General features: G+C 45.0%; 1 protein-coding gene across 1 annotated transcript in view; it reads left to right on the forward strand.

Moving 5' to 3' along the window:
- FAM83F (family with sequence similarity 83 member F) overlaps nt 1-21,663 on the forward strand; it is a 50,146-nt gene extending 28,483 nt beyond the window's left edge. Inside the window, exons 2-5 of the mRNA XM_073644337.1 lie at nt 12,433-12,600; nt 14,066-14,187; nt 14,299-14,906; nt 17,070-21,663. Of these exons, the coding sequence (XP_073500438.1) occupies nt 12,433-12,600; nt 14,066-14,187; nt 14,299-14,906; nt 17,070-17,134 (963 nt within the window). The 3' untranslated portion in view covers nt 17,135-21,663. The remainder of the gene's footprint in view (nt 1-12,432; nt 12,601-14,065; nt 14,188-14,298; nt 14,907-17,069) is intronic.
- Nucleotides 21,664-22,319: the final 656 nt, after the last annotated feature.

Genomic DNA, 22,319 nt, shown 5'->3' on the forward strand with positions numbered 1-22,319 from the left:
GCTGCCAGCCCCTGACTCATAGTAGTATTGCTTCTGCTGTTTCTTGTCTCTACTCTCCTTGACTGACTAACCCTGCCTCAGCCCAGGGTTTATACAGGGGAAGTCCTTCCCCTCCCAAGACTGGGCAGGAGGTGTGGCATGCACAGGATCCCTGACCAAAGGACCTCCCACCTGCTCTCAGACATAACATTACATTACTGTGGAAAACCAGACCCCTGGGGTGCCACATTCCCCCCTAGTGAAATTTAGTACTCCAGGACTAAACATATTTTAGAAAAAAAACATAACAAGATATAACAACAATAATAGTACAATAAGAAGAAACACATAAAGGTGGTCACGGCATGTCCGTAACCGGGTGTAGTCTTTGAAGAAAGCAAGGTGTCCATTTCACCAAAACAGGGAGACGTAACCAGGTAGGGGTCTGTCCTACCCCGAGTCCTTAACAGTCTCTAGTCCATCCTGGGTTACGCTCCAACTATGTACAAGGATTCCCGGTAAATCCACCAAGGATTCCTAAAAATAACTGGAAACACAAAATTATACACAAGCAACAATACACAGATAAACATAAATAAAACAATTTATACACTTCAAATCCTCCAGCGTGCGGGTAACTGGCCTCTAGTGGCCCTAGTGGACCTACGGAGCTGACTGTCTGGCCCTGAACTACAGGGTGTAGGAGCTGTCAAGGGTAAACTGGGCAGCTGTCTACCGGCTCTTTGTCTCACTAGGGGTACGGCAGGCTCACTATAAGCAGAGGGTTGATCCTCCTGTTCTGCTTGTGTGGAGTCTTCTGCCTCCTGGACCGGCTGTTCTTCCAGCTCTACCTGTTGCTCCGTAGGTGCTTGGGATGCTGGTTGGAGGAAGGTGAGTACGGGTACCACAACTGCACCATTGACTTGAGTCCAAGACCGAGGGAAGTCCCCGAGCACAGTACTAACCATATCTTCCCTTTCCTCTACGGGTCGATGGTCTTCTTGTTCCTCTTCAGGGTTCCTCAGTTGTTCGGGACACTTCTTCAGGTGGTCCCGGGATACAATGGCTGTGGTTTCCCCTCCGTCTTTACTGATGGTACAAACCTTCGGGTTCTCGTGGCTTGAGGGCAGTACGGTGTACGGGTCCTTCTCCCACTGGTCATCCAACTTGTGGAGCCGTCTCTTCCTCTTCAAGACCTGCTCTCCGGGTACCAGGGGAACAGCGGGAGCATACTGGTTGTAAGTTTTCTCTTGTCTTTCCCTAGCCTGACAGAGACTTCGCTCCACGCTCTCCTGTACTCTCCGGTACTGCTGCTGCCTCTCTGTGTCCCAGTCTGTTTCTGGTGAAGTGTCCTCGGGTGTCAGGACTCCCATTTCCAGGTCAACAGGTAACTTACCAGGTCTTGCCCTCATTAGGTAAGCCGGGGTACAGTTGGTGGAACCTACCGGGATGTGGTTGTATAGGTCCACCAGATCGGGCAACTTCTCAGGCCACAGACTGCGTTCTTCCAGGGGCAACGTTTTTAGAAGATCCATTACCACCTGGTTCATTTTCTCACAAAGTCCATTAGTTTGCGGATGGTAGGGTGTCGTCCTTATCTTCCGGCAGCCATACAGATTGCAGAATTCCTGGAAGACCTCCGCTTCAAAGGCAGGTCCCTGGTCCGTCAGCACTTGGTCCGGGTACCCGTGTGGACGGCAAAAGTGCTGCTGGAAGGCTCTAGCTGCTGTTTGAGCCGTTAAGTCCTTGACGGGGACGACAACCAGAAACCGGGAGTAATGATCCACGATGGTTAACGCGTAGACGTAGCCACTTCTGCTTGGGGTCAGTTTTACATGATCCAAGGCTACCAGTTCCAACGGTTGCCGGGTGACGATGGACTGCAGGGGAGTCTTCTGGCTGGCACGGTCCTTCCTTCTCAGGTTGCACGGGCCACAGTCTCTGCACCACTTCTCGATGGTTCCCCTCATGCCTACCCAGTGGAACCGCTCGCGCAGCAGGAACTCCAGCTTCTTCCACCCGAAGTGTCCAGCTCCGTCGTGGTATGCCTCCATCACCATGGCTGCGTCTCTTCGTGGCACCACTACTTGCCAGAGTAATTCATGCGTCCGGGAGTTAACCATTCTGCGGCACAACTTCCCTTTGTAAAGGAACAGTCGACTCTTCTCTGCCCATAGTTGTTTGGCTTCCTCCGGAGCGTCTGGTTCAAGGCGAGCCTCCGGCCGAGTCAGCATCTCCTTCACCAGTCGGACGGCAGGGTCGCTGTCTTGCGTTTCCGCCCAGTTGTAGTGGGGTAAGGGGTTCAACGTAGCAGCCTGCTTACTCCTTACCCGGTGGGAATACTGGATAGTCCCATGACGGTGGAATGCAGGGAGTTCAACTTCTTCCAGTCCCTCCGGATCTTCTCCTCCGTCCGGCAGGTTGGGCATCCTGGACAGGGCGTCCGCGTTGGTATTGGAGCGTCCTGCCCGGTATTTGATTGTGAACTCGTAGTTGGACAGACGGGCCATCCACCTCTGCTCCAGGGCACCGAGTCTTGCCGTGTCCAGGTGTGTCAACGGGTTGTTATCCGTGTACACGGTGAACCGGGAAGAAGCGAGGTAATGCTTAAAGCGCTCGGTGACTGCCCATACTACGGCCAGGAACTCTAACTTAAATGAGCTGTAATTCTCGGGGTTCCTTTCGGTGGGTCGCAGTTTTCGGCTGGCGTAGGCAATTACTCGTTCCTTCCCCTGCTGGATCTGGGACAGTACGGCTCCTAGCCCGATGTTACTGGCGTCGGTGTAGAGGATAAAGGGCTGGCTATAATCCGGGTACGCCAGGATTTCGTCCCCCGTGAGGGCCATCTTCAGCTGGCGGAAGGACTCTTCTTCCAGCTCCTCCCATTTGAAGGGCGGCTTCTGGTTCTTGGCCTTCCGGGACTGGCCTATCAGGAGGTCCTGCATAGGTGCTGCCTTTTTGGTGAAACCGGGAATAAACCTTCGGTAGTAGCCTACCAACCCGAGGAACTGCCGCACTTCTTTTACGCTGGAGGGGCTTGGCCATTCCTTAATTGCGGTGATCTTATCAGGGTCGGGAGCCACTCCGTCAGCGCTCACCACGTGTCCCAGGTACTGCACCTTTGGTTTCAGGAGGTGACACTTGGAGGGTTTCACCTTTAGGCCGTAACTTGCCAGAGCTTCGAACACTTCCGCCAGGTGTTTCAGATGGTCCTCATACGTCTTGGAATATACGATGACATCGTCCAGGTACAACAGGACCGTCTCGAAGTTTCTGTGGCCCAGACAACACTCCATTAGTCGTTGGAAGGTTCCCGCTGCGTTGCAGAGTCCGAACGGCATGCAGGTGAACTCGCTAAGTCCCATCGGGGTGGTGAATGCGGTCTTCTCCCGGTCCGCCTCTGCTACAGGAACCTGCCAGTACCCGCTAGTGAGATCCAAGGTAGAGAAGAAGTTAGCAGATCTTAAAGCAGCCAATGACTCCTCTATCCTTGGTAAGGGGTACGCATCCTTGTGTGTGATACGATTGATTTTCCGGTAATCTACACACATCCTCATGGTGTTGTCTTTCTTTCGGACTAAGACTAGTGGAGCTGCCCAGGGGCTACAGCTATCCCTGATCACCCCAGCCTCCTTCATGTCTCTAAGCATCCCCTTGGCGTGTTGGTAGTGGGCAGGGGGTACGGGTCGATACCTCTCTTTTATAGGAGGATGGTCTCCCGTGGGGATGTGGTGTTCTACCCCCTTGACTCACCCAAAGTCTAACGGGTGTTTACTGAACACTCTCTCGTACTCCTGAACCACCCGATAGACTCCTTGTTTCTGGTGTGCGGGAGTGGAGTCAGTACCCAGATGTAGTTGCTGACACCAGTCCTCCATGTTTTTCTTAGAGCCGTTACCTTCCTCCGGGTGAGATGGAGGCAAGGGTTCCACAGATTGTATAGAATTTTGGTTAATGGTATATAATTTGGCTAGCGTGGCATACCGGGGCAGGTACACTTCCCTCTCCCCGATATTTATTATGCGAACGGGCACCCTCCCATGGCGTACATCAACCACCCCCCGTGCTGTCAAAATGGTGGGCCTACTGTCCGAGTAAACTGGTTCTACCATTGCCTGGTAATCTCTACCTCTCAGACCAATAGCTGCCCGGCACCAAATCATCATTTCACTTTTTGGGGGCATGGCAATAGGAAAAGGGTCACACATTCTTACGCTACCAATCTCACCGCCGGAGAGTTCCACCTGTTGCCGTCGCATCAGTGCCCGGATCTCTTTCTGGAGCACCCGCTGCTCGCCGAAGCTGGCGTTCTTGGCAACCTGCTGTAAAAGGAAAATCACCTCTGCAAGACAATTTTCAATTACATTAGTTCCTAGAGTTATTTTTGGGTGACTCTCATGTTTGTCAATATCTACAATGATCAGTCCCTGTGCTGCCAGTTCGACTCTACCGATTTTGATGGTCACCTCTTTAAATCCGATCTGTGGCACGGGCTGGCCATTGCTGGCGATGATACTCAAGTCGTCGTCAGGGTAGCGGGTAATATCCGAGTCATTCCAGTACTGCTTAAAGAGCACGTACGGGATGGTGGTGACCTGTGACCCGGTGTCCAGTAGGGCACTCATGGGAATGCCATCCAGTACCACAGGCAAGACTGGACGTCCTCCCACATATCTGTGGCGCCAGTTCGATGGGCCTGGTGATCTTTTTCCTGGGGGTTGGCCCTCTACCCCAGGTTGTGCCCGTTTAAAGAACAGTACCTTGCCATATGTCCAGGTTGATTGCAGCGGCGGCAGATGGGTCGTCCGTCCTCGCTGTATCGGTCACTGGGTCTTCCTCTGGCCGGTGGGGTCCTCCTTGGTCGACGCCACGGGATGTCCTCCGGTCCGGATGCCAGCTGGATCTTCCCTGGGGTGGAAGCCTGTAAAGACTGCACAGTTCGGGTTAGCGCAGCAACGCTCTTAGCTAGCTCTTGGACCTGATGGTGTAGGTCTGGAGCCGGGTCATTGTCCAAAGCCTGCGCATCAGCTCCCACAGGCCCTGCCGACAAGGGCGCCGCCTCCTGGTGGTAAGTGATAGCAGGGCGCTTGTGGGTCACAACGCCACCCGGTGCCGGTTCTCGGAGCACCCGGATGGCTCTGTCCTTGAACTGTGCAAAGCCCAGATGGGGATCCTGTAAGGCCATTGCCCGCAACTGGGTTCGGTGGGTATTACAATACAGTCCCTCTATAAACTGTTCGGTCAACAGCCTGTCCTCGTTTCCCACTCCATCAGGGTCGGTCTGCTTAATGGCCCTCAGGGCCTCTTGTAGGTTTAGTGCATAGTCCCTTATACTCTCATGCGCTCGTTGCTTGCACCCGTAAAATCTAAGCTTAATCTCGGCTGAGGTGCGGGTATCAAAGGTGTCCTTCAGCCGGGTTAGTATCCCTGCGACAGTCTTCCTCCCAGGTGGCCAGGATTTTACTTCCCTTTTGGCTGCCCCGGTTAGTTGGGCCACCAGGATGCTCACTTTTTGCTCTTCTGTGAGGGGGTACACCTGGAAGAGGCTATCCAGCTTTTCTCTAAAGTCATGCAGGGTATGTGACTCCCCTGAGTACTGGGGTAGCCAAGCTGCTCCCGGGATATAGGGCATGGTGAAGGGCATAACTGCAGCAGCGGTAGCGCTGGCGGGGGTTGAGGCAGTGAAGCTCTCCTCCGTATCCGACATCTTCCTCCCCCCTAGTGGACCGTGGCCTACCTTGCGATGATCCTGTTCCGTAGGCCGCGGCTCCGCAGTGGATCGTCAGGGTTGAGGACCTTCCGTCGCGCTCCTGTGACGTCAGCATCTGCTGGGCTCCTTCCAGGACCTTACGCAACGTCCGGACGTGAGGCGGGGCTTCAGTTCTCGCGCGCTTTCGGAGTCCACGCCCCTCTTCTTCCCGCGCGGCGTCCTCAAGATGGCGTCCAATGGCGGGAAAACTCCACGGATGGCGGGAAGAAGGCAGAAGATGGCGCCGGATGGCGGGAAACTTCACCGATGGCGGGAAGAAGGCTGAAGATGGCGCCGGATGGCGGGAATCTTCACCACAGGTAAGTTTGAAAAGTCTCTTTTTCAGGCATGCAGTACCCGGTGGTTGCGGGCACGAAATCCTGCCGACTACGCCAAAGTTGACGCGCCCCTGGGCCTGTGTCGCGCTGCGTTGCGCACGCGGGAGCTTACCCGGAGCCGGATCTCTTGAGGGTTGTAGTCTCGTGGCGGTGACCCGTTCCGTGCCCAGGGAGTCAAACTGAGCGGCGATGTAACAGCGGTAGATGCAGGACGACTACGCCACCCGTTGAATGCAGCTATGGAGCTGCCGCTGCAGGACAGTCCGCTGAGGCCGGTGGATGGATGGTGCAGCATAGATGGTATAACCCCCAACGGGAGGGGTATGGCCTCAGGGCAGCAGATGTGGATGATGGGGGTAGCAGGAACCACTCAGAGACGGTGCGGTGTAATTCAGGGTCTTTACTGGTAACAACGGTAGACCCTCCCGGAGTACTTGCTAGTGAACGGGGCCTGGTCAGTCCTTGAGCAGATGGGATCTCCCCTGGCCAGGCGGAGTTGTAGGCCTCCCAAACTGACTGTACTCTTCTGGCTACCTTGCTAGAAGCGGATATAAGTAGCCCACGTCCCTGAGTGTACCGTGTGGTGCTCACCCGTATGGCCGGTGACTCGGGGCCTTCTAATGGCTTCCGCTCCACGATGGCGGTGCTGGTCCCACGCGTGTGACCGTGCCTTCGGGTTTCTGGGCCTGAGGACCTGAAATCCCCTGCCGGTCGGCTTCTGCTGCTGGGTAAGAGTTAGTCCCCACAGCCTCGGACGCCGGGTCCGGTAAGAAAGCTTCTCAGTCAGGGCGAGCTCTGCAGCTGCCAGCCCCTGACTCGTAGTAGTATTGCTTCTGCTGTTTCTTGTCTCTACTCTCCTTGACTGACTAACCCTGCCTCAGCCCAGGGTTTATACAGGGGAAGTCCTTCCCCTCCCAAGACTGGGCAGGAGGTGTGGCATGCACAGGATCCCTGACCAAAGGACCTCCCACCTGCTCTCAGACATAACATTACATTACTGTGGAAAACCAGACCCCTGGGGTGCCACATAGACATCACAGGAGACGCTGGGGCTGCGGTATAGACATCACAGGAGACGCTGGGGCTGCAGTATAGACATCACAGGAGACGCTGGGGCTGCGGTATAGACATCACAGGAAACGCTGGGGCTGCAGTATAGACATCACAGGAGATGCTGGGGCTGCGGTATAGACATCACAGGAGACGCTGGGGCTGCAGTATAGACATCACACTAGAAGCTGGGGCTGCAGTATAGACATCACAGGAGACGCTGGGGCTGCAGTATAGACATCACAGGAGACGCTGGGGCTGCGGTATAGACATCACAGGAGACGCTGGGGCTGCAGTATAGACATCACAGGAGACGCTGGGGCTGCGGTATAGACATCACAGGAGACGCTGGGGCTGCGGTATAGACATCACAGGAGACGCTGGGGCTGCAGTAAAGACATCACAGGAGACGCTGGGGCAGCGGTATAGACATCACAGGAAACGCTGGGGCTGCGGTATAGACATCACAGGAGACGCTAGGGGTGCCGCTGCTTTCTTCTACTGTGGGACAAGAGTGCACTGCACCCCGACTTCGCCCACAGAGTTTGTCCTAAGACTGGCCAGAGTGAGGACGTAATCTGAATACAGCACATACAAGCTTGCAGTGCAGGAAGAAATTAAAGGGCCAGAAGAGATAATAAAGTTCCCTGACATAACATATTCAGTTCAGTGATTATCAGGTTTATATTTAATAATAATTTCCCTTCTGATTAAACAGCTGCCAACTCCAGCTAGTTATACTGGTAAATCATCACATTTGTGAATTTCCCCTAGGTGTCCAATCATGAGATCTTGATTGCCAATTTGATATTTGAATTGAGGTGTGTATCTGCAACATGAGCACCTGCAGTAAAGGGCATAAATTAGGCTACTAGGTCAACAATTAAAAATGTAAAATCATGTTTTGTACGTGCTGTACTGAGAAGCACATAAATGTATGCAGGCTGTGGATAGCATATGTGGAGAGCAATTACCAAGTGTCTCTTCCTCAGGAGGATCTGTCCTGTCCTGCATTGTATCATCGAACCAATGCTTTATTTTCACTGTGATTTGCAGGGAAATTGAGCATTTGCATTTGTCCCTATAGATGACACCTGAACACTACGGGGGACCTTGGTTTGTATGGTAACAATACACTGAGGTGCCCGTTGTCCTACTTGCAGTTAGCAATGTTCCCCTGTATCTTGAAGGCTTTATAATGATCCTCCCCAAGGTGCTCTGTGCCTAAGCAATAAGGTTTCTTTGGTTCTTATCTGCAATGGAATACATTTTTTTCTAACGCTGTGCTGCATGCCTTCCGATCTTGCACCGCCACCTTTTCTTGCTACCTTGGTAGGGCAAATTTGGAACGATTTCCTATCTAAGTGTCAGAAATCACTCTAGGAGACTACTGTGGGGTCCCCTGATGGAAAGTCCATACTCCTTGCAGGGCTTAAAATCTAATGATTACTTAGGACATGTGCACATGGTGTTTTACAGGCAGTTACGCTCTGTAACATGCTTGGAAAAGCGATAAACACTAAAAACAATGAACATGTAAAAATGACTTTCTTTTCACATATTCAGGCTTTTTACCACTTATTAACCGCTTCAGGTTTCTAAAGACACAAAACAGTTAAAAAGTCACCTGACCATTCTTCATATGGCTTCCGCTTGGAAGCCACTCACTAGTTCATGCAAGTAAAAGTAACACCGGTGGCCGAAGACGTAGCAAAAAACACTCAACAAACAACTGAAAAGAAGCAAAAAATGACGCAGCAGCACAAAAAGCGCCTAAAAGTCCTGAAACTTTATCCTCTGTAAAAACTCAAGGGGGCACTAGTAAACTAAAGAATCTGGAAGGTGAAGGCATGAGTGAAGCCAGACACCCTGCCAGAAGGATGGTTGAGGTAAATGCAGCTCACAGGAGCTGGAACGCCCCGAGTATGAGAGACCTGGCACACACGAGAGACCAATGCCAAAAGTGTGTGGCAAAGCCAAAGCATGTGCTACTCAGGGGTAAGGAGAGACAAGCAATTCCATGTTAAAGGGTTATTCCTGAAATCACTATTCATAGAATATGGAAAAATTTGCTCATCGCATCATGTCTCTGCACCCCTAAGAACAAGTTCTGCAGCTCCATCTTGAATGGAGCAGAGGTGTGCATGCTCGATCTCTGCTCCAATCATTGTCCATTGGACCACAGGAGATATCTGATCTCTGTACTCCGTTACTTCAAGCAGTTGACAATGAATAAAGTGGAGGCCAAGCATGTGCATCTCCGCTCCATTCACACCAGTTCTCGTGGTTTCAGATACCTGATCTCTGGATCACTGAGGGCGCAGTGATCAGCAAGTTATCCCTTATTCCGCTCATAGGCGACAACTTGTGATTTGGGGAAAAAAACATAAGATACTGTGACATATCTGTCTAATGTAACTTGCAAATAGTTTTACAATGTTCAAGTCTAGTGTAAGTACATCAACGCGTTTCGGATTCGAACCAACACCTTTGTCCGGATAGTTTAAGTAAATTTCTCTTGCAGGTACGCAGAGTTTTATGGTCAGATTTTCCTCATAGAATTTCATTAGAAGCAGAAAATCTGCATGTAAAAAAACACACATACCTTTTTAGTGTGTTTCCACTGCAGAAACGCACTAAAAAGACATGTAAACTGCACATGATTATATCTATACGGATTTGTCAAAGCCAAATACCACAAAGTATCAAAAACAATGCAGCTTTATTTAAAACATGACATAACAAAAAGAGACAAATAAAAAAATGCACTCAAAAACACAAAGTGAAAAACCCAAGTAACTTAATATCAGACAAAACGTAAAAATGAAACTGGCACATCTGTAAGTAAATTTAAAATCGATTCTTCTTTATTGATTCCTCCATTAAAAAGTTCCTCGTTTTGCTTTATTGTGAATGTGGCCTAAAGTGCATTTTATTTTTTTGTGGCTACATTCAAATTTCCATTTTGAGATCTGTTTCTAATGGATCCAGTTGAAAAGAACAAAGATGGATACCAAAAGGAAACCAAAGTCGATGGATCTGTTCAAAAAGGAAACTTCACTTTCTGTTTTCCATCAGTTTTGGGCTGGCTGCAGACAGGCGTAGGAAAAATCATCCGAATTTCATCCAGAAAACTCTTGACAATTTTCTTTCTAATTTTCATCAGATTTTAATCCATGTGCCATACATGTGTCCGTTTTATACATCTATGTGCTATCCGCATGCGATCCATTTTCATACAACTACATTGAAAAATGTACATGTTCAAATAAAGTTTCCTAGATTTAAACAGAAATCTACCTGTAAAAATCAGATGGTCCATGTATGATCCTATTTTCTTCACGCACCCATAGACTTGAATGTGTGAGTCTCATCTGAGACTTGGATGAAAGTAGTACAAGTGCTGCGGACAGTCGGACCAAGAAAAAAATAGTTAATCTGAACAGCCCTATTAAATATCATGGGTTAGTGTGCTGATCGATTAAAAAATGTGATCACACACATCCAATTTATATGCTTGTCTGCATGAGCCCTAAAACTGATCCGTTTTCGCAAGAGACCTCTCTGAATACTTCTAATGTTCAGCACATGCACAGTGCTTAAAGCAAACCTGTCAGCAGGATTTTGTTAAGTAAACTACAGGCATTGTCATGTTGGGGCTGCTGCACTGATTAATATGATACCTGGGTGGAAGAAATCCGTCTTGTGTAATCAGTGTTTGCAGTTTGGAGTTAGTGATATGCTCGTGATCCGGGGTGGGACTGTAGGCAGGGTCTTATCCTGGTGCTCTAGGCCAGATCAGCATCAGGCCGGTCCCTGTCTCCGTCTGTCTCTATGATGAGGAACATACTTGTGCTTCGGGGGGGCCTGTGGGCAGGTCTTATCTTGCTTATCTGGCCTAGAGCAGCTGGAACAGATGCAAACTGAGGACATTTTAGAGATGGTAAAGAGGGAGAATACCTGTTGCTGTGTAAGGAGATGGACATATTGTCCATATTCCCCCTTGAAGAATGAGTGGAATGTTGTATTGTGTAATGTGAATTGTGCCATGCGTTAATATTGTGTATTGTCTTTTGTCCAATGGTAGCAAGAGTTAGAGTTAACGAATGGGACTAGCCCAGAGGGGGAGGGGCTAAACTGAAGGGACAGAGACAGTTTCCTGTCAGGAATACTTCAGATGGGGCCCATCGTGCGTAGAAAGCAGACCTAAGGTCTGATGTGAGCCGTGCCGCATGACATGGGTGACGTGAGAGGAGACCAGGTCAGAGGATTGCAAGATCCTAGCATAAAGTAGGAGAGAAGTGACCCAAAGAACAGAGTGATCGATAGGAGATGGGTTCTGGGTCTGGACGCCTAGCAGAACCGCCTAGAGTTTATAGCTCACAGAGGTAACGAGCCTAAACGGGCCAGAGTATATGAGACGAAGACAGAGCCCAGGGCAGGAGTTCCAGAGCGTCAGTAGAAGAAAAGATAAGTACCGGCCATACTGGCAATATAGTTCACTAGAGGGGAAAGAAGATGCGGAACCACAGGTAGAGAATAGGACTCTTGCTAACTGGACTTTAGTACTGAGCTGGGAAGTGGTGAAATAGAGAGGAATGGTAAAGATAGAGAACAAGCAAGTAAAGAGGAAGGAATAGAAACTGTGTGTGGAAAATGCTCCGTATTGTATTGTTCATCAAGTTACGTACTTGCTATCTACTATATATAATCCCCAGCAAGTTATCATTTAGTAAAAAGTTTATTTTTGACTGATGGTCTCCCACACTGAACCTTCAAACATCTCGTAGTGGCCAACCCAACTCGTCGGTTTCATGTGGCCTCCAAGGGTACAGCGCCCCCCACTCCATAAGTCAACACACCGAGCCAGGACCCCCACCTTCATGTAACGTGCCAGGGCGTAAGAGATGAGTACTTCGCCCATGGCTACCGTCCCGCACCACGTTACAGATGAATGTTTTACTTTCGTTTTTCTACTCTTCAAATCAGAAAAATAGAAGTACAAACTTAAATGTGAACATGTGCATCTTGTTAAAATCTTACCAAAAAGACCATCATAACAAAGCAAAAAAAAAAGTAATTCTTAGATTTACTAAAATAATACAATATTATATTTCAGAGCAGCTCAGAAAATCCCTGAAATGCAGTAAAACAATAAAACTGCAATAAACATTCAAACCATGTACTACATCCGCAAATACAGAGTCCTCTGACTAATGGTGATGAAGAGTATGTAAAGGTCTATTGGCTCGTAAGGGAGAAGTATTTTGTTGCTAACAGAAGATTTATTCAATGTCTATGTTCTCTGTGTCACAGGTAATTGCCATCGTAATGGACTATTTTACCGACCGAGAAGTGTTTAAAGATGTGTTGGATGCAGCGGACAAACGGAGGGTCCCGGTCTATATGATTCTGGGAGAGTCTGGATTCAAGCATTTCTTGGAGATGTGTGAATTTATGCAACTGTCTGGATATATGCTCCGGGTAATAAAAATATGAGAAGAGATGGAAAAAAACAGGAAAACAGACTATGGACATTCCCTACCAGGGGCATAGCTATAGATTCAGAGGTAGCATTTCTATGTCATAAGTGATGGAAATACAGGGAAGGGGACTGGCCTAGCTATTGACTTGAATCAAGTAGCCAGTCCCCTTCATAGCGTGCCATTGGACAGAGAGGAGAAAGGGGGCATTTATTGTACAGGAAGAACATAACACTGTATGATGCATATTTTCTTAGTCAAGGACAAAGCAAAAAAACAATACAAAGTGAGTTTACAAAAAAAATGTAACAAAAACAATGAATGGACAATTTTATTGTAATTTATATTACATATGAAGTACTATCTGACCTAGCATAGATAGTATATAAAGGGACATGTACTCTAGCTATATATTAAAAAGGTTTTTTTACTGCCTAGTCTGTTAGAAATCATTAATGTGTTTGTAGTGAGTGCATTAAGATACTTATCCATTGCTGTTTTGTGCCGTTTTTAGCGCTGCACCTGTCCTCTCCTGCATCACACAGCCGACCCTTAGTTCCTTCCTTAAAATTAGTTATTGGGGACTTTGCATATTTTTCCCTATGGGACTAAGAACTTACAGGCAGGCTGTTGCTAACTACCTGCCTGTTTTGGCTGCCACTGATCTCTGCCGGCTCAAAGCGGCCATGGACAGCTCCTGCAGGCGATTCTATGATTTTCGGTGATGTCATGTTGTCAAAGCTGCTTCTTTTCTTCCGCTTGACAATTGCATGCTAATTGACAGTTGGCTCCCCGCTGCCTAACTGCAGGGAGCCGGCTGACAATCAGCATGACTTCAGCAGTCATGCCCCGTTTACAGAGCAGATGGGAAGAGGAAGAGCTGCTGTGTTGACTTGAGGTCAAATGAAGAAGTAGAATCACCTGCAGGAGCAGTCCATGACCGCTCTGAGCCAGCAGTGATCGGCGCCAGGCAAAACAGGCAGGCAGTTAGAAACTACCTGCCTGTAAGTTCTTAGCCCCATAGGGAAAAATAAGCAAAGTCCTGAATAACCTCTAAGTTTATGAGAGCACTGTTCTGAGTCTTATTGACTTACATTGAAAAAGTACCTTTTGGTCCACATAGAAGAAGCTGTAGGAGCTGGCTGGTCACATTTGTGGTCACATGATGCAGGAGAGGATTGAAGTGGCGCTTGAAATGGCAGAAGACAGCAATGGGTAAGCATTAAGGCTAATGGATGGGGAAAATTAAAAAAAAAAACTGCTAAAGTTGTTCTTTAAAATAGGAAGAAGGTTTAATAGTTTATTTCGGGAAAATGGAGATTATTACTAGCACAATGTACTTACAAAAACATAATGCGGGTGCCCATATAACTCTACCATAAAATTATGTAGTATCTACATACTAATGTCATACAGAGAAGACAATATAACAAAGTAATCATAACTATTTTTTCTTCACTGTGTAGAATGTGCGAGTCAGGTATGTTACAGGGGTGGGATTCTACTTGACCCCTGGGAAGATCCGAGGCTCCATCTCACATAAGTACATAATGGTGGATGGCGATAAAGTAGCCTTTGGGTCATTCAGGTAATTTTTTATGCATATTTTATAATGTTGTATGTTTGATGCTGTCTGCCCTGACCCACTTTATACTAAAGATGAACGAAGGAATTTTTAGTCTTTCATCTTCCATTGCAGGTTAACATGGTCATCTTTAAGAGTTGATCGCAGCATCATGACACTGCTGTCAGGCCAATATGCTGAACCGTTTGACATGGAATTTCGTGAACTTTATGCAATATCAGAGGAAGTTAATCTTTACAAAGAGCTGGGCCTCGCTGATACTCGACCTAGTCCCATGTTGGGAGCAAGACAACGTTCTTCTACTATTGCTCGCAAACTCATCAATCCTAAGTATTCATTAGTAGTGGGAAGAAGTCCAGCACCAGGTGAAATGCTAAGATTTGGAACGCCAAATCCACCAGACAATGAAGAAAGTGAAGGGGATAAACGAATGGCAAAATTCCTTGATGAGCTAATAACTACAGAACAGGAGGTTCCAGAAATTGTGGATTTAGACAATCTTCCAAAGGTGGCTGTCATGGCAAATGGACAGCCTGGCAAAACTCCAGAAGACAATCGGACAAATAAATCGCCCAAAAAGGCAAGCTTAAGGTTTTTCAAAAGGCCTCAACCAAGCATTCAGGAAAAGGAAGTGGATGGAGGTTTCGTAATAGTAAATAAACCAAAACTTGATCTAAGTCAAAGCAATAACTCCAAGAGCCAACAAGATGTGAAAGCTTCAGGTAAGACTCCAGAACTTGGCAATTATTTTCTACCATTTCATTTCCAACAAACTGTTAGGCATTGTTGTTTTTTTATATGTATTTCAAGCTAAAAAAGCATTTTGCAACAGAGTTTTGTTAAAAATGTTAGATCAATTGACTTCTACATTATTTATGTACCACAATACAAGACTGCAGAATTACAAGTCAAATCCATCATTAAGTTTGTTCTCATAGCTTCTCTTCTTATCCTGAACTCTTCTAAGCTGATTTATGACCAGTTATAAACTGTACTTTGAATTGGTCTTAAGTCAGCTTAGAAGATTGATAAAGGTTATAGACGCTGCCCTCAGAGGAACGGAGATGGATTTGATTGTCTGGTCCAAATCGATAAGTCTGCAGTTGCTCTATGTGACTGCAGACTTATGAATCCCCCCTGCGCAGACACTGTGTGCTGCGAGAATTCGCCAGTTGCTGACCCGGGACCGGAGGGTATGTATGAGTTATACATACTCCTGGCCAGGGCCCATCTGGTGGGCGTAGCCTCGTTCTATACACTTGTATAATGTATACATACCCTCCGGTCCCATGTCTGAAACCGGCGAATCCCCGCAGAGCACAGTGTCTGCACTGGGGGGATTCATAAGTCTGCAATCACACAGTGATTGCAGACTTATCGATTTGGACCAGACAACCCCTTTAAACCCTTCATGACCAGAGCATTTTCCGTGTTTGCGTTTTTGTTTTTTGCTCCCCTTCTTCCCAGAGCCATAACTTTTTTATTTTTTGTTCAACATGGCAATGTGAGGGCTTATTTTTTGCTGGACGAGTTGTTGTACTTTTAAACGCCATCACTGGTTTTACCATATTGTGTAGTGGAAAACAGGAAAAAATTCTAAGTGTGATGAAATTGCAAAAAAAATGCAATTCCACAGTTGTGTTTTTTTTTTTTACCACGTTCACTGAATGCTAAAACTGACCTGCCATTATTATTCTCCAGGTCATTACGAGCTTGTAGACACCAACAAGTATAGGTTCTTTTTTATTTAAGTGGTGAAAAAAAATTGAAAAGTTTGTTAAAAAAAAACAAAACCTGGGTTGTCATGGCCACACATCGGTGACCCGCGATCTCGGGGTCACCGACGGGCAGGGCTAAAGCCGCACTTCCGGTGCGGCGCTATTAAATGCAGCTTTCAGAGATTGACAGCGGCATTTAACTGGTTAACAGCTGCAGGTGGATTGCGATTCCACCCACGGCTGTTGCGGGTGCATGTCAGCTGCATAAATCAGCTGACATGTGCCTGGTTCAGTGCGGGCTCAGTGCCGGAGCCCGCGCTGAACAGGGGGTTACGATGTGGTGCGTACTATTACGTACCACGTCGGGAAGGGGTTAAGGGTATGTGCACACGTTGAGTATTTGGATGGAGACGTTTCTGCACCATTTCAGTATGTCTTGGCAGGAAAAAAGCAGTTTTTCACCTGCGTTTTTCTAGCGTTTTTGGACAGCAATGAATGCTATAGAGATAGATAATAGATTTAGATATAGACAGACAGACATACAGATAGACATATAGACAAATAACTGCACAACCCCCATGACATATAATAAAATTGCACCCTTTGGAGCTTATTGGACAAAGTACAGACCTGAATCCAATCGAGAATCAGTGGAAAGAGCTGAAAACTGCTGTTCACAAACTCCCTCCATCCAACCTCAATGAGCTCGAGCTGTTTTGCAAGGAAGAATGGGCAAGAATTTCATCCACTCGATGTGCAAAACTGATAGAGACATTCCCCAAGCGACTTGCAGCTGTAATCGCAACAAAAGGTGGCGCTACAGAGTATTAGCTCAAGGGGGCCGAATAATATTGCACGCCCCACTTTTCAGTTTTTAATTTGTTAAAGTTTTAAATATCCAATAAATTTCTTTCCACTTCACGATTGTGTCCCACTTGTTGTTGATTCTTCCCCAAAAAAATAGAATTTTATATCTTTATGTTTGAAGCCAGAAATGTGGCAAAAGGTAGAAAAGTTCAAGGGGGCCAAATACTTTCACAATGCACTGTATATCTATCTATCTATATATATATATAATATATCTAATATATATTAATATCTCTCTCTCTATATATAAATATATTGATAAATCTATAGGTAATATTATTTTTGCCTTCCTCCCAATAGGTAACATCAGTCCAGTCTCCACTAAAAGTGAAAAAACAAAGCAAGACAAATGCAGCATATCCTGAGGCATGGAAACATCCGAACAGAATGGAGCAAACTTGTATATATATTTATTGCAAATGGGAAAGTGATATTAAAATAAAGTTCTCCCAGGAAATTCGGTTAAAGGGATCGTGAAAAAGTAGTAGTAGTATCGCTCTTTATGAGCTCTCAATGCTTTAGTGATATGACCAGGAGTACCAGAGATTATAGATCAATTTCATCTATTACAACAATATTTTTGTACCCCTTGAAAATGCATAATGCGAAACATAAAATATGCTGAAGAGCGACAACTAAATTCCGATTCCGTTTAAAAAGTGCGCTAAACTATATATCTCAATACAGTTTGGGTTACAAAATCCTGCTGTGTCCTACCAGATATATGGCTCAAGTAATAATGTAGACACGGGGAAAGGTTCCTAGCATATGTGCACTAGCAATGTGTGGTGAGATCAACAAAGAAGAAATTCTAGTAAAACAGGTTTTAAGCGAGCGCATGGCACAAAGTAAAAGCCCTTATATTATAAATACCTTAGAAGTCAGTTTTAAAGTATTAATTTTTGCTCTTTATAAGTGGCTTTAAGAAACAAGAATATACTGGAATCACATTTACGTAGTTAATGAATAAATGCCATTTTCATTTTTATTCCATTAATCAATTGTACATATGAAAACAAGAAACTTTGTAATTATCTTATCAGAGAAATCCACTTCTTTCTCTGATTCTTCATTTTCAAAATTCTAAATTCACGGGTAAAATCTGAATTCAATGAAGACTTATTTCTACATTACTGGGATAAGAAGAGGGAGGAGTTAGAGGCGGAGATCCACCCTACTCCTCCCCCCTCCTGTCTACATAGAATCTTATCAGCACCAACTGTTATCTCCGTTCTCAGTAATATAACAATCTATCTTCGCTAAATACAGATTTTACCTGTGAATTGAGAATTTTGGAAATGAATGATGAATCCTAGTGGAGAAAAAAAAAACAGATTTCTCTGATAAAATATATTATACAGATGCTTATTTTCATGTGTACTATTGATTTATGAACGAAAAATGGAAATGAGGGTTACTCCAAGTCAAAACTCATAGGCGTTAGTCTTGAGACCCAATGCAAAATTTGTAATGAGGCCCCCAGCTTACATGCTTTTTTTTTTATAAAACTGTTTTCATATATGACAAGGGACGTTCAGTCCCCTCTGGGCAACAGTGTTCAGATGTTCCTGCTACCACTGCATAGTTTGAGCTCCTGTCAACGCTAGCAAGAGAAAATTGCTTCCTACTGGTATTAACGACATTATTCACTACTGTATTTGTGGCTATTTTTCATCTTGTTTTTCTTTTTTATTTAAGGATGATTTATTTTTTTGCCAAATTCTTCTTTTAAGTTGTGGCTATTTTGAAGTCTATTTTCTACTTTTTTTGTCTGTAATTTTGTTTATTCGCTAAGTTGGGCATGTTTTTTGTTACTCAGATGTTTGCTACCAATTCAGCATTGTGTGACTTTTTTTAAAAAAATTGCAAAATTTTTGCTCGAATGTACTCCAGTCTCCACCTCAGCAGAGTATTTTTTGTGCAAATCTTAGAGGTGTTGTCTACATTTTAATGCAGCTTTTTACTCCCATGTTAAGTTCCCTCAATGAGTTTGACGCATCATCTAGTTTCAGTAAAGAGGATGAGATTTATAGAAGGTTTTTTTTTATGCACAGTAACCTGACCTGAGGTACATTTTCAAAATCCACAACATGACAATATCTCTTGCGAGTAAGTTGAGTTTTATGTACGGATTTTCCCTATAGACTTGCAATAAATGCGGAAAGTCCGAAAGATAAAAAAAACGCATATGCATTTTTAATGTGTTTTTGCTTCGGAAATGCACTAAAAACGCATATAATCTGCACATGACTGTATCAGTAAAGTTCTGTCAAGGCAAAATACTGGAAATTATAAAAAACAAAGCAGCTTCATTTAAAACATAACACACCAATAAGAAACAAAAAACTGCGATAAAAATGCACTCAAAAACGCAATGAAAAAACTGCAAGTAACCTAATAGATGCCAAAATGGTGCAGAAAATCTGCAACATCAAAAATTCAGGAAACACTCATATTGGAAATGTAACTGTCAGGACTCTGTTGTTGGGTATCCCGAGGCCAGAAGTTTCTTCTCTGTCCCTAATGCTAGGGGTGCCCTAGCTGGCCTTGTTCTCCAGATTACTTCTGAAGGTGAAGACGCCGGGGCCACGTACCTTATCTGAGCTCCTCAATCCACCCTCAGTCTGTTCCCTTCCCCCACCCAGGAAAGAGGGCAGTAGTAGTGTATGGCAGTACACCAACCAGACTAACAAGGTAATAAGAACAGGGCTAAAGGAAAATAAACAATCATACAAATATATGCACTCAAAAAACAGAGGATGACACCGGGAAGTGGAGATTGGGGAAAAACCAAAGTAGGAGAATAGGATTACACACAACTTAAACCACGCAACAGTCTAAGCTTAAATCCTCCAAATGCCTTCTCAAACAATAACTCTCCACCACACTCCTAGCACCATGCAACATAAGCTAGCTCTGGCAATGACTCCAAGCCAAAGCCCAGAATATATAGGAGCGGCGAGTGGCTAACACTGGACAGCTGAGAGCCTTAATGCAGGTAAGCTTCCAGGAGCTCACAACTGAGCATATTAACCCCCGCACTACTAAAAGAAACCTGCACTATTTAATATGAAGACGAAAGGCTTCTAGTGAGTGCAGGAGTGGGAGGAAACCGACGCTGCAGTCTTCTGGCTCCTCTCTGCGGCGGTAAACCCGTGTCAGTAACCTAAAAAAGGCACAAAAAATGAAAAAGACCAAAAAAAAAGAACCTCTTTGATTTTGTATGAAATGTATCAACCTGATTGAGCCATTTTGAAGTATATTTGGTGCAAAGAAGTGTCACTTGAAAAGATGCAAATGATTAATTGAAGGCAAAGTGTTTGCTGATAGCTGTGTGATCTGACATCACTGAGAACAAACATGAGATAACTAGTCTAGGCACAAATGGTGTAAAGTGCAATGTTTATGCTGTATACCAGAAACTTTGATTTAGTTATGTAAGGGTATGTGCACATTGAGTTTCTGCTCCAAAAACTGAGCAAAAAGAATTGAGTTTTGCATTTTTAAGGAGGATTTAGAGAGTTTCCTGCTCAGTTTCTGCTCCAAACCCTCAAAAAACTCAGTGCGCACATATATACATTGAGCTCTTTTCTGTATGCTTTTTAATATATTGTTTTTGAGCATCTACATCAGACGTAATAGGACATTTTTTGTAGTCAATCAAATTATTGAAGCCAGATTTATGAAAATAAAACTTGCCTGATGCGGAGAGGGAATGATAAACCTTCTGTACCAGAGCAACATGCAAATGCTACTTTCCATAAATGAAAGCATGAGCACATTGGGACTTATGTTGTACAGATTTCTGGAGTAATCTGATTTCTTACAATTTGAACATGTTTTTTTTTACACTTTGACGATGAATTTTATTTAAAAAAAAAAAGATTTGCTGCTGTAAACCCATCAGGGCTAGATGTACGATAACTATGGTGAAACACAATCTGAACAATGTTTACAAGTTTTCGGCTGCAGAAATACTATGGATCCTCTTCCAAGAAAACAAATATCTACTTGGAGAAACTTGAGTAGTAAGTTAAAGGTGGATCTGTCATCAGACCGTGCGGTCCATGGTACAGGAACTAACCTCGTGATTATGCCGGACTCGTAACTATGTGACTATGCTGCTTTTACACCGTTTAATGACAGATCTACATTTACAATGTTTTATATTATTTCTACCTTTAAAGAGGGAGAAACATGATGTACAGCATAAGGGTGGGTTCACACGTGGCATATTTGCAGCTGTTTTTCCGCCCCAAAAATCAGAGTGGTAGCAGGAAAAATGCTGCATATAATAGGCGTGTGTTTGATGCCTTTTTATGTGCATATTTGCATTTAAATGGGTGAAAAACACTGCAAGAATTGACATGTTATGTTTTCAAAAATGCAGCAGAGCTCAAAATATGAGCAAAAAAAGTAATGTGTGATTGAGATTTTGGAAATTCGGCTGTTACTGTAAAAAAAAATGCATATTTTACACACCAATTACACTGCAAAAGCTACACGTGTCAGCATACCCTAGGTGTTATAGAGGCAACTCCGTATTAAGTAGTAAATCAAAAAGCTGAGCTCAGGCACATTTTTAGAAGACTCGATTGAATCATTTTTCCATAATACTCATAGATGCGAATTGGGGTTACAGAAACTACATACCGCAGCGCATTAAGCTGTTTCCATTACTCCCATTCCTTTCTCTGCGAGTTACAGAGCTAGTGAAGCTCAGACGTCATCAGTCATTCCTGTAGTGCTGACTTCTCTGCCATGAAAAGCGGAGATAGCAAAATCTGTAAAAAGAAAACCTTGGACGTTGTTTCTTCCTACTTCGATCATTCAGAAAGATTATCTCACAAATGGTGTCATTGTATAATATATGTAATAAAAAATTTCATCTCTTGTGGTTGTTTTTTTTTTTTTTTTAATCAAATATTTTTTATTGTTAAAACTTTTTTTGTAACACAACAGTAAAACAAATAAAACAACTCAACCAAAGAAGGGACCCAGTCCCTATTCTGTCCCTCCCCCCACAACACATCGCCCTTTCAAACAAAACATTTTGAGTTAAATGTTCCACAGTTCTGTCCACAGCAAATTAACAATCTTACAGTATGAATAGTCACAATTGTATTAAGGGGTATCTAACTCTTGCTTTGGAGCAGTTATATACATGTCTAAAGCAGCCCAATGTAGGATTTTGCACCAGTCAAATAATCTATACATCAATCATAGCAGACCAAGTCGAAATCTATGCAGTTCTCTGGATGCTAGGCCGGAGCCGTCATTGTGGTTGGTTTATTTAGATGCTGTGACTTTTTTTTTTTAACCTTTTTGTAACTTTGAGAGACTAGCTGCATAAAGGGAGTTTGTCAGCACATAATGACTGGTCAAATCAAGCTCAGGCTCTTGGTGCACCTTTGCACTGCAGGCACACATCACTACCACAATAGATGCAGCGTGCACACATCACTACCTCACAGGACACAGCACAGCATGCACACATCACTACCTCACAGGACACAGCACAGCATGCACACATCACTACCTCACAGGACA

This window comes from Phyllobates terribilis, unplaced genomic scaffold, assembly GCF_046119375.1.
Source record: "Phyllobates terribilis strain yellow unplaced genomic scaffold, ASM4611937v1 Scaffold_8__6_contigs__length_399053987, whole genome shotgun sequence".
Lineage (NCBI taxonomy): Eukaryota > Metazoa > Chordata > Amphibia > Anura > Dendrobatidae > Phyllobates > Phyllobates terribilis.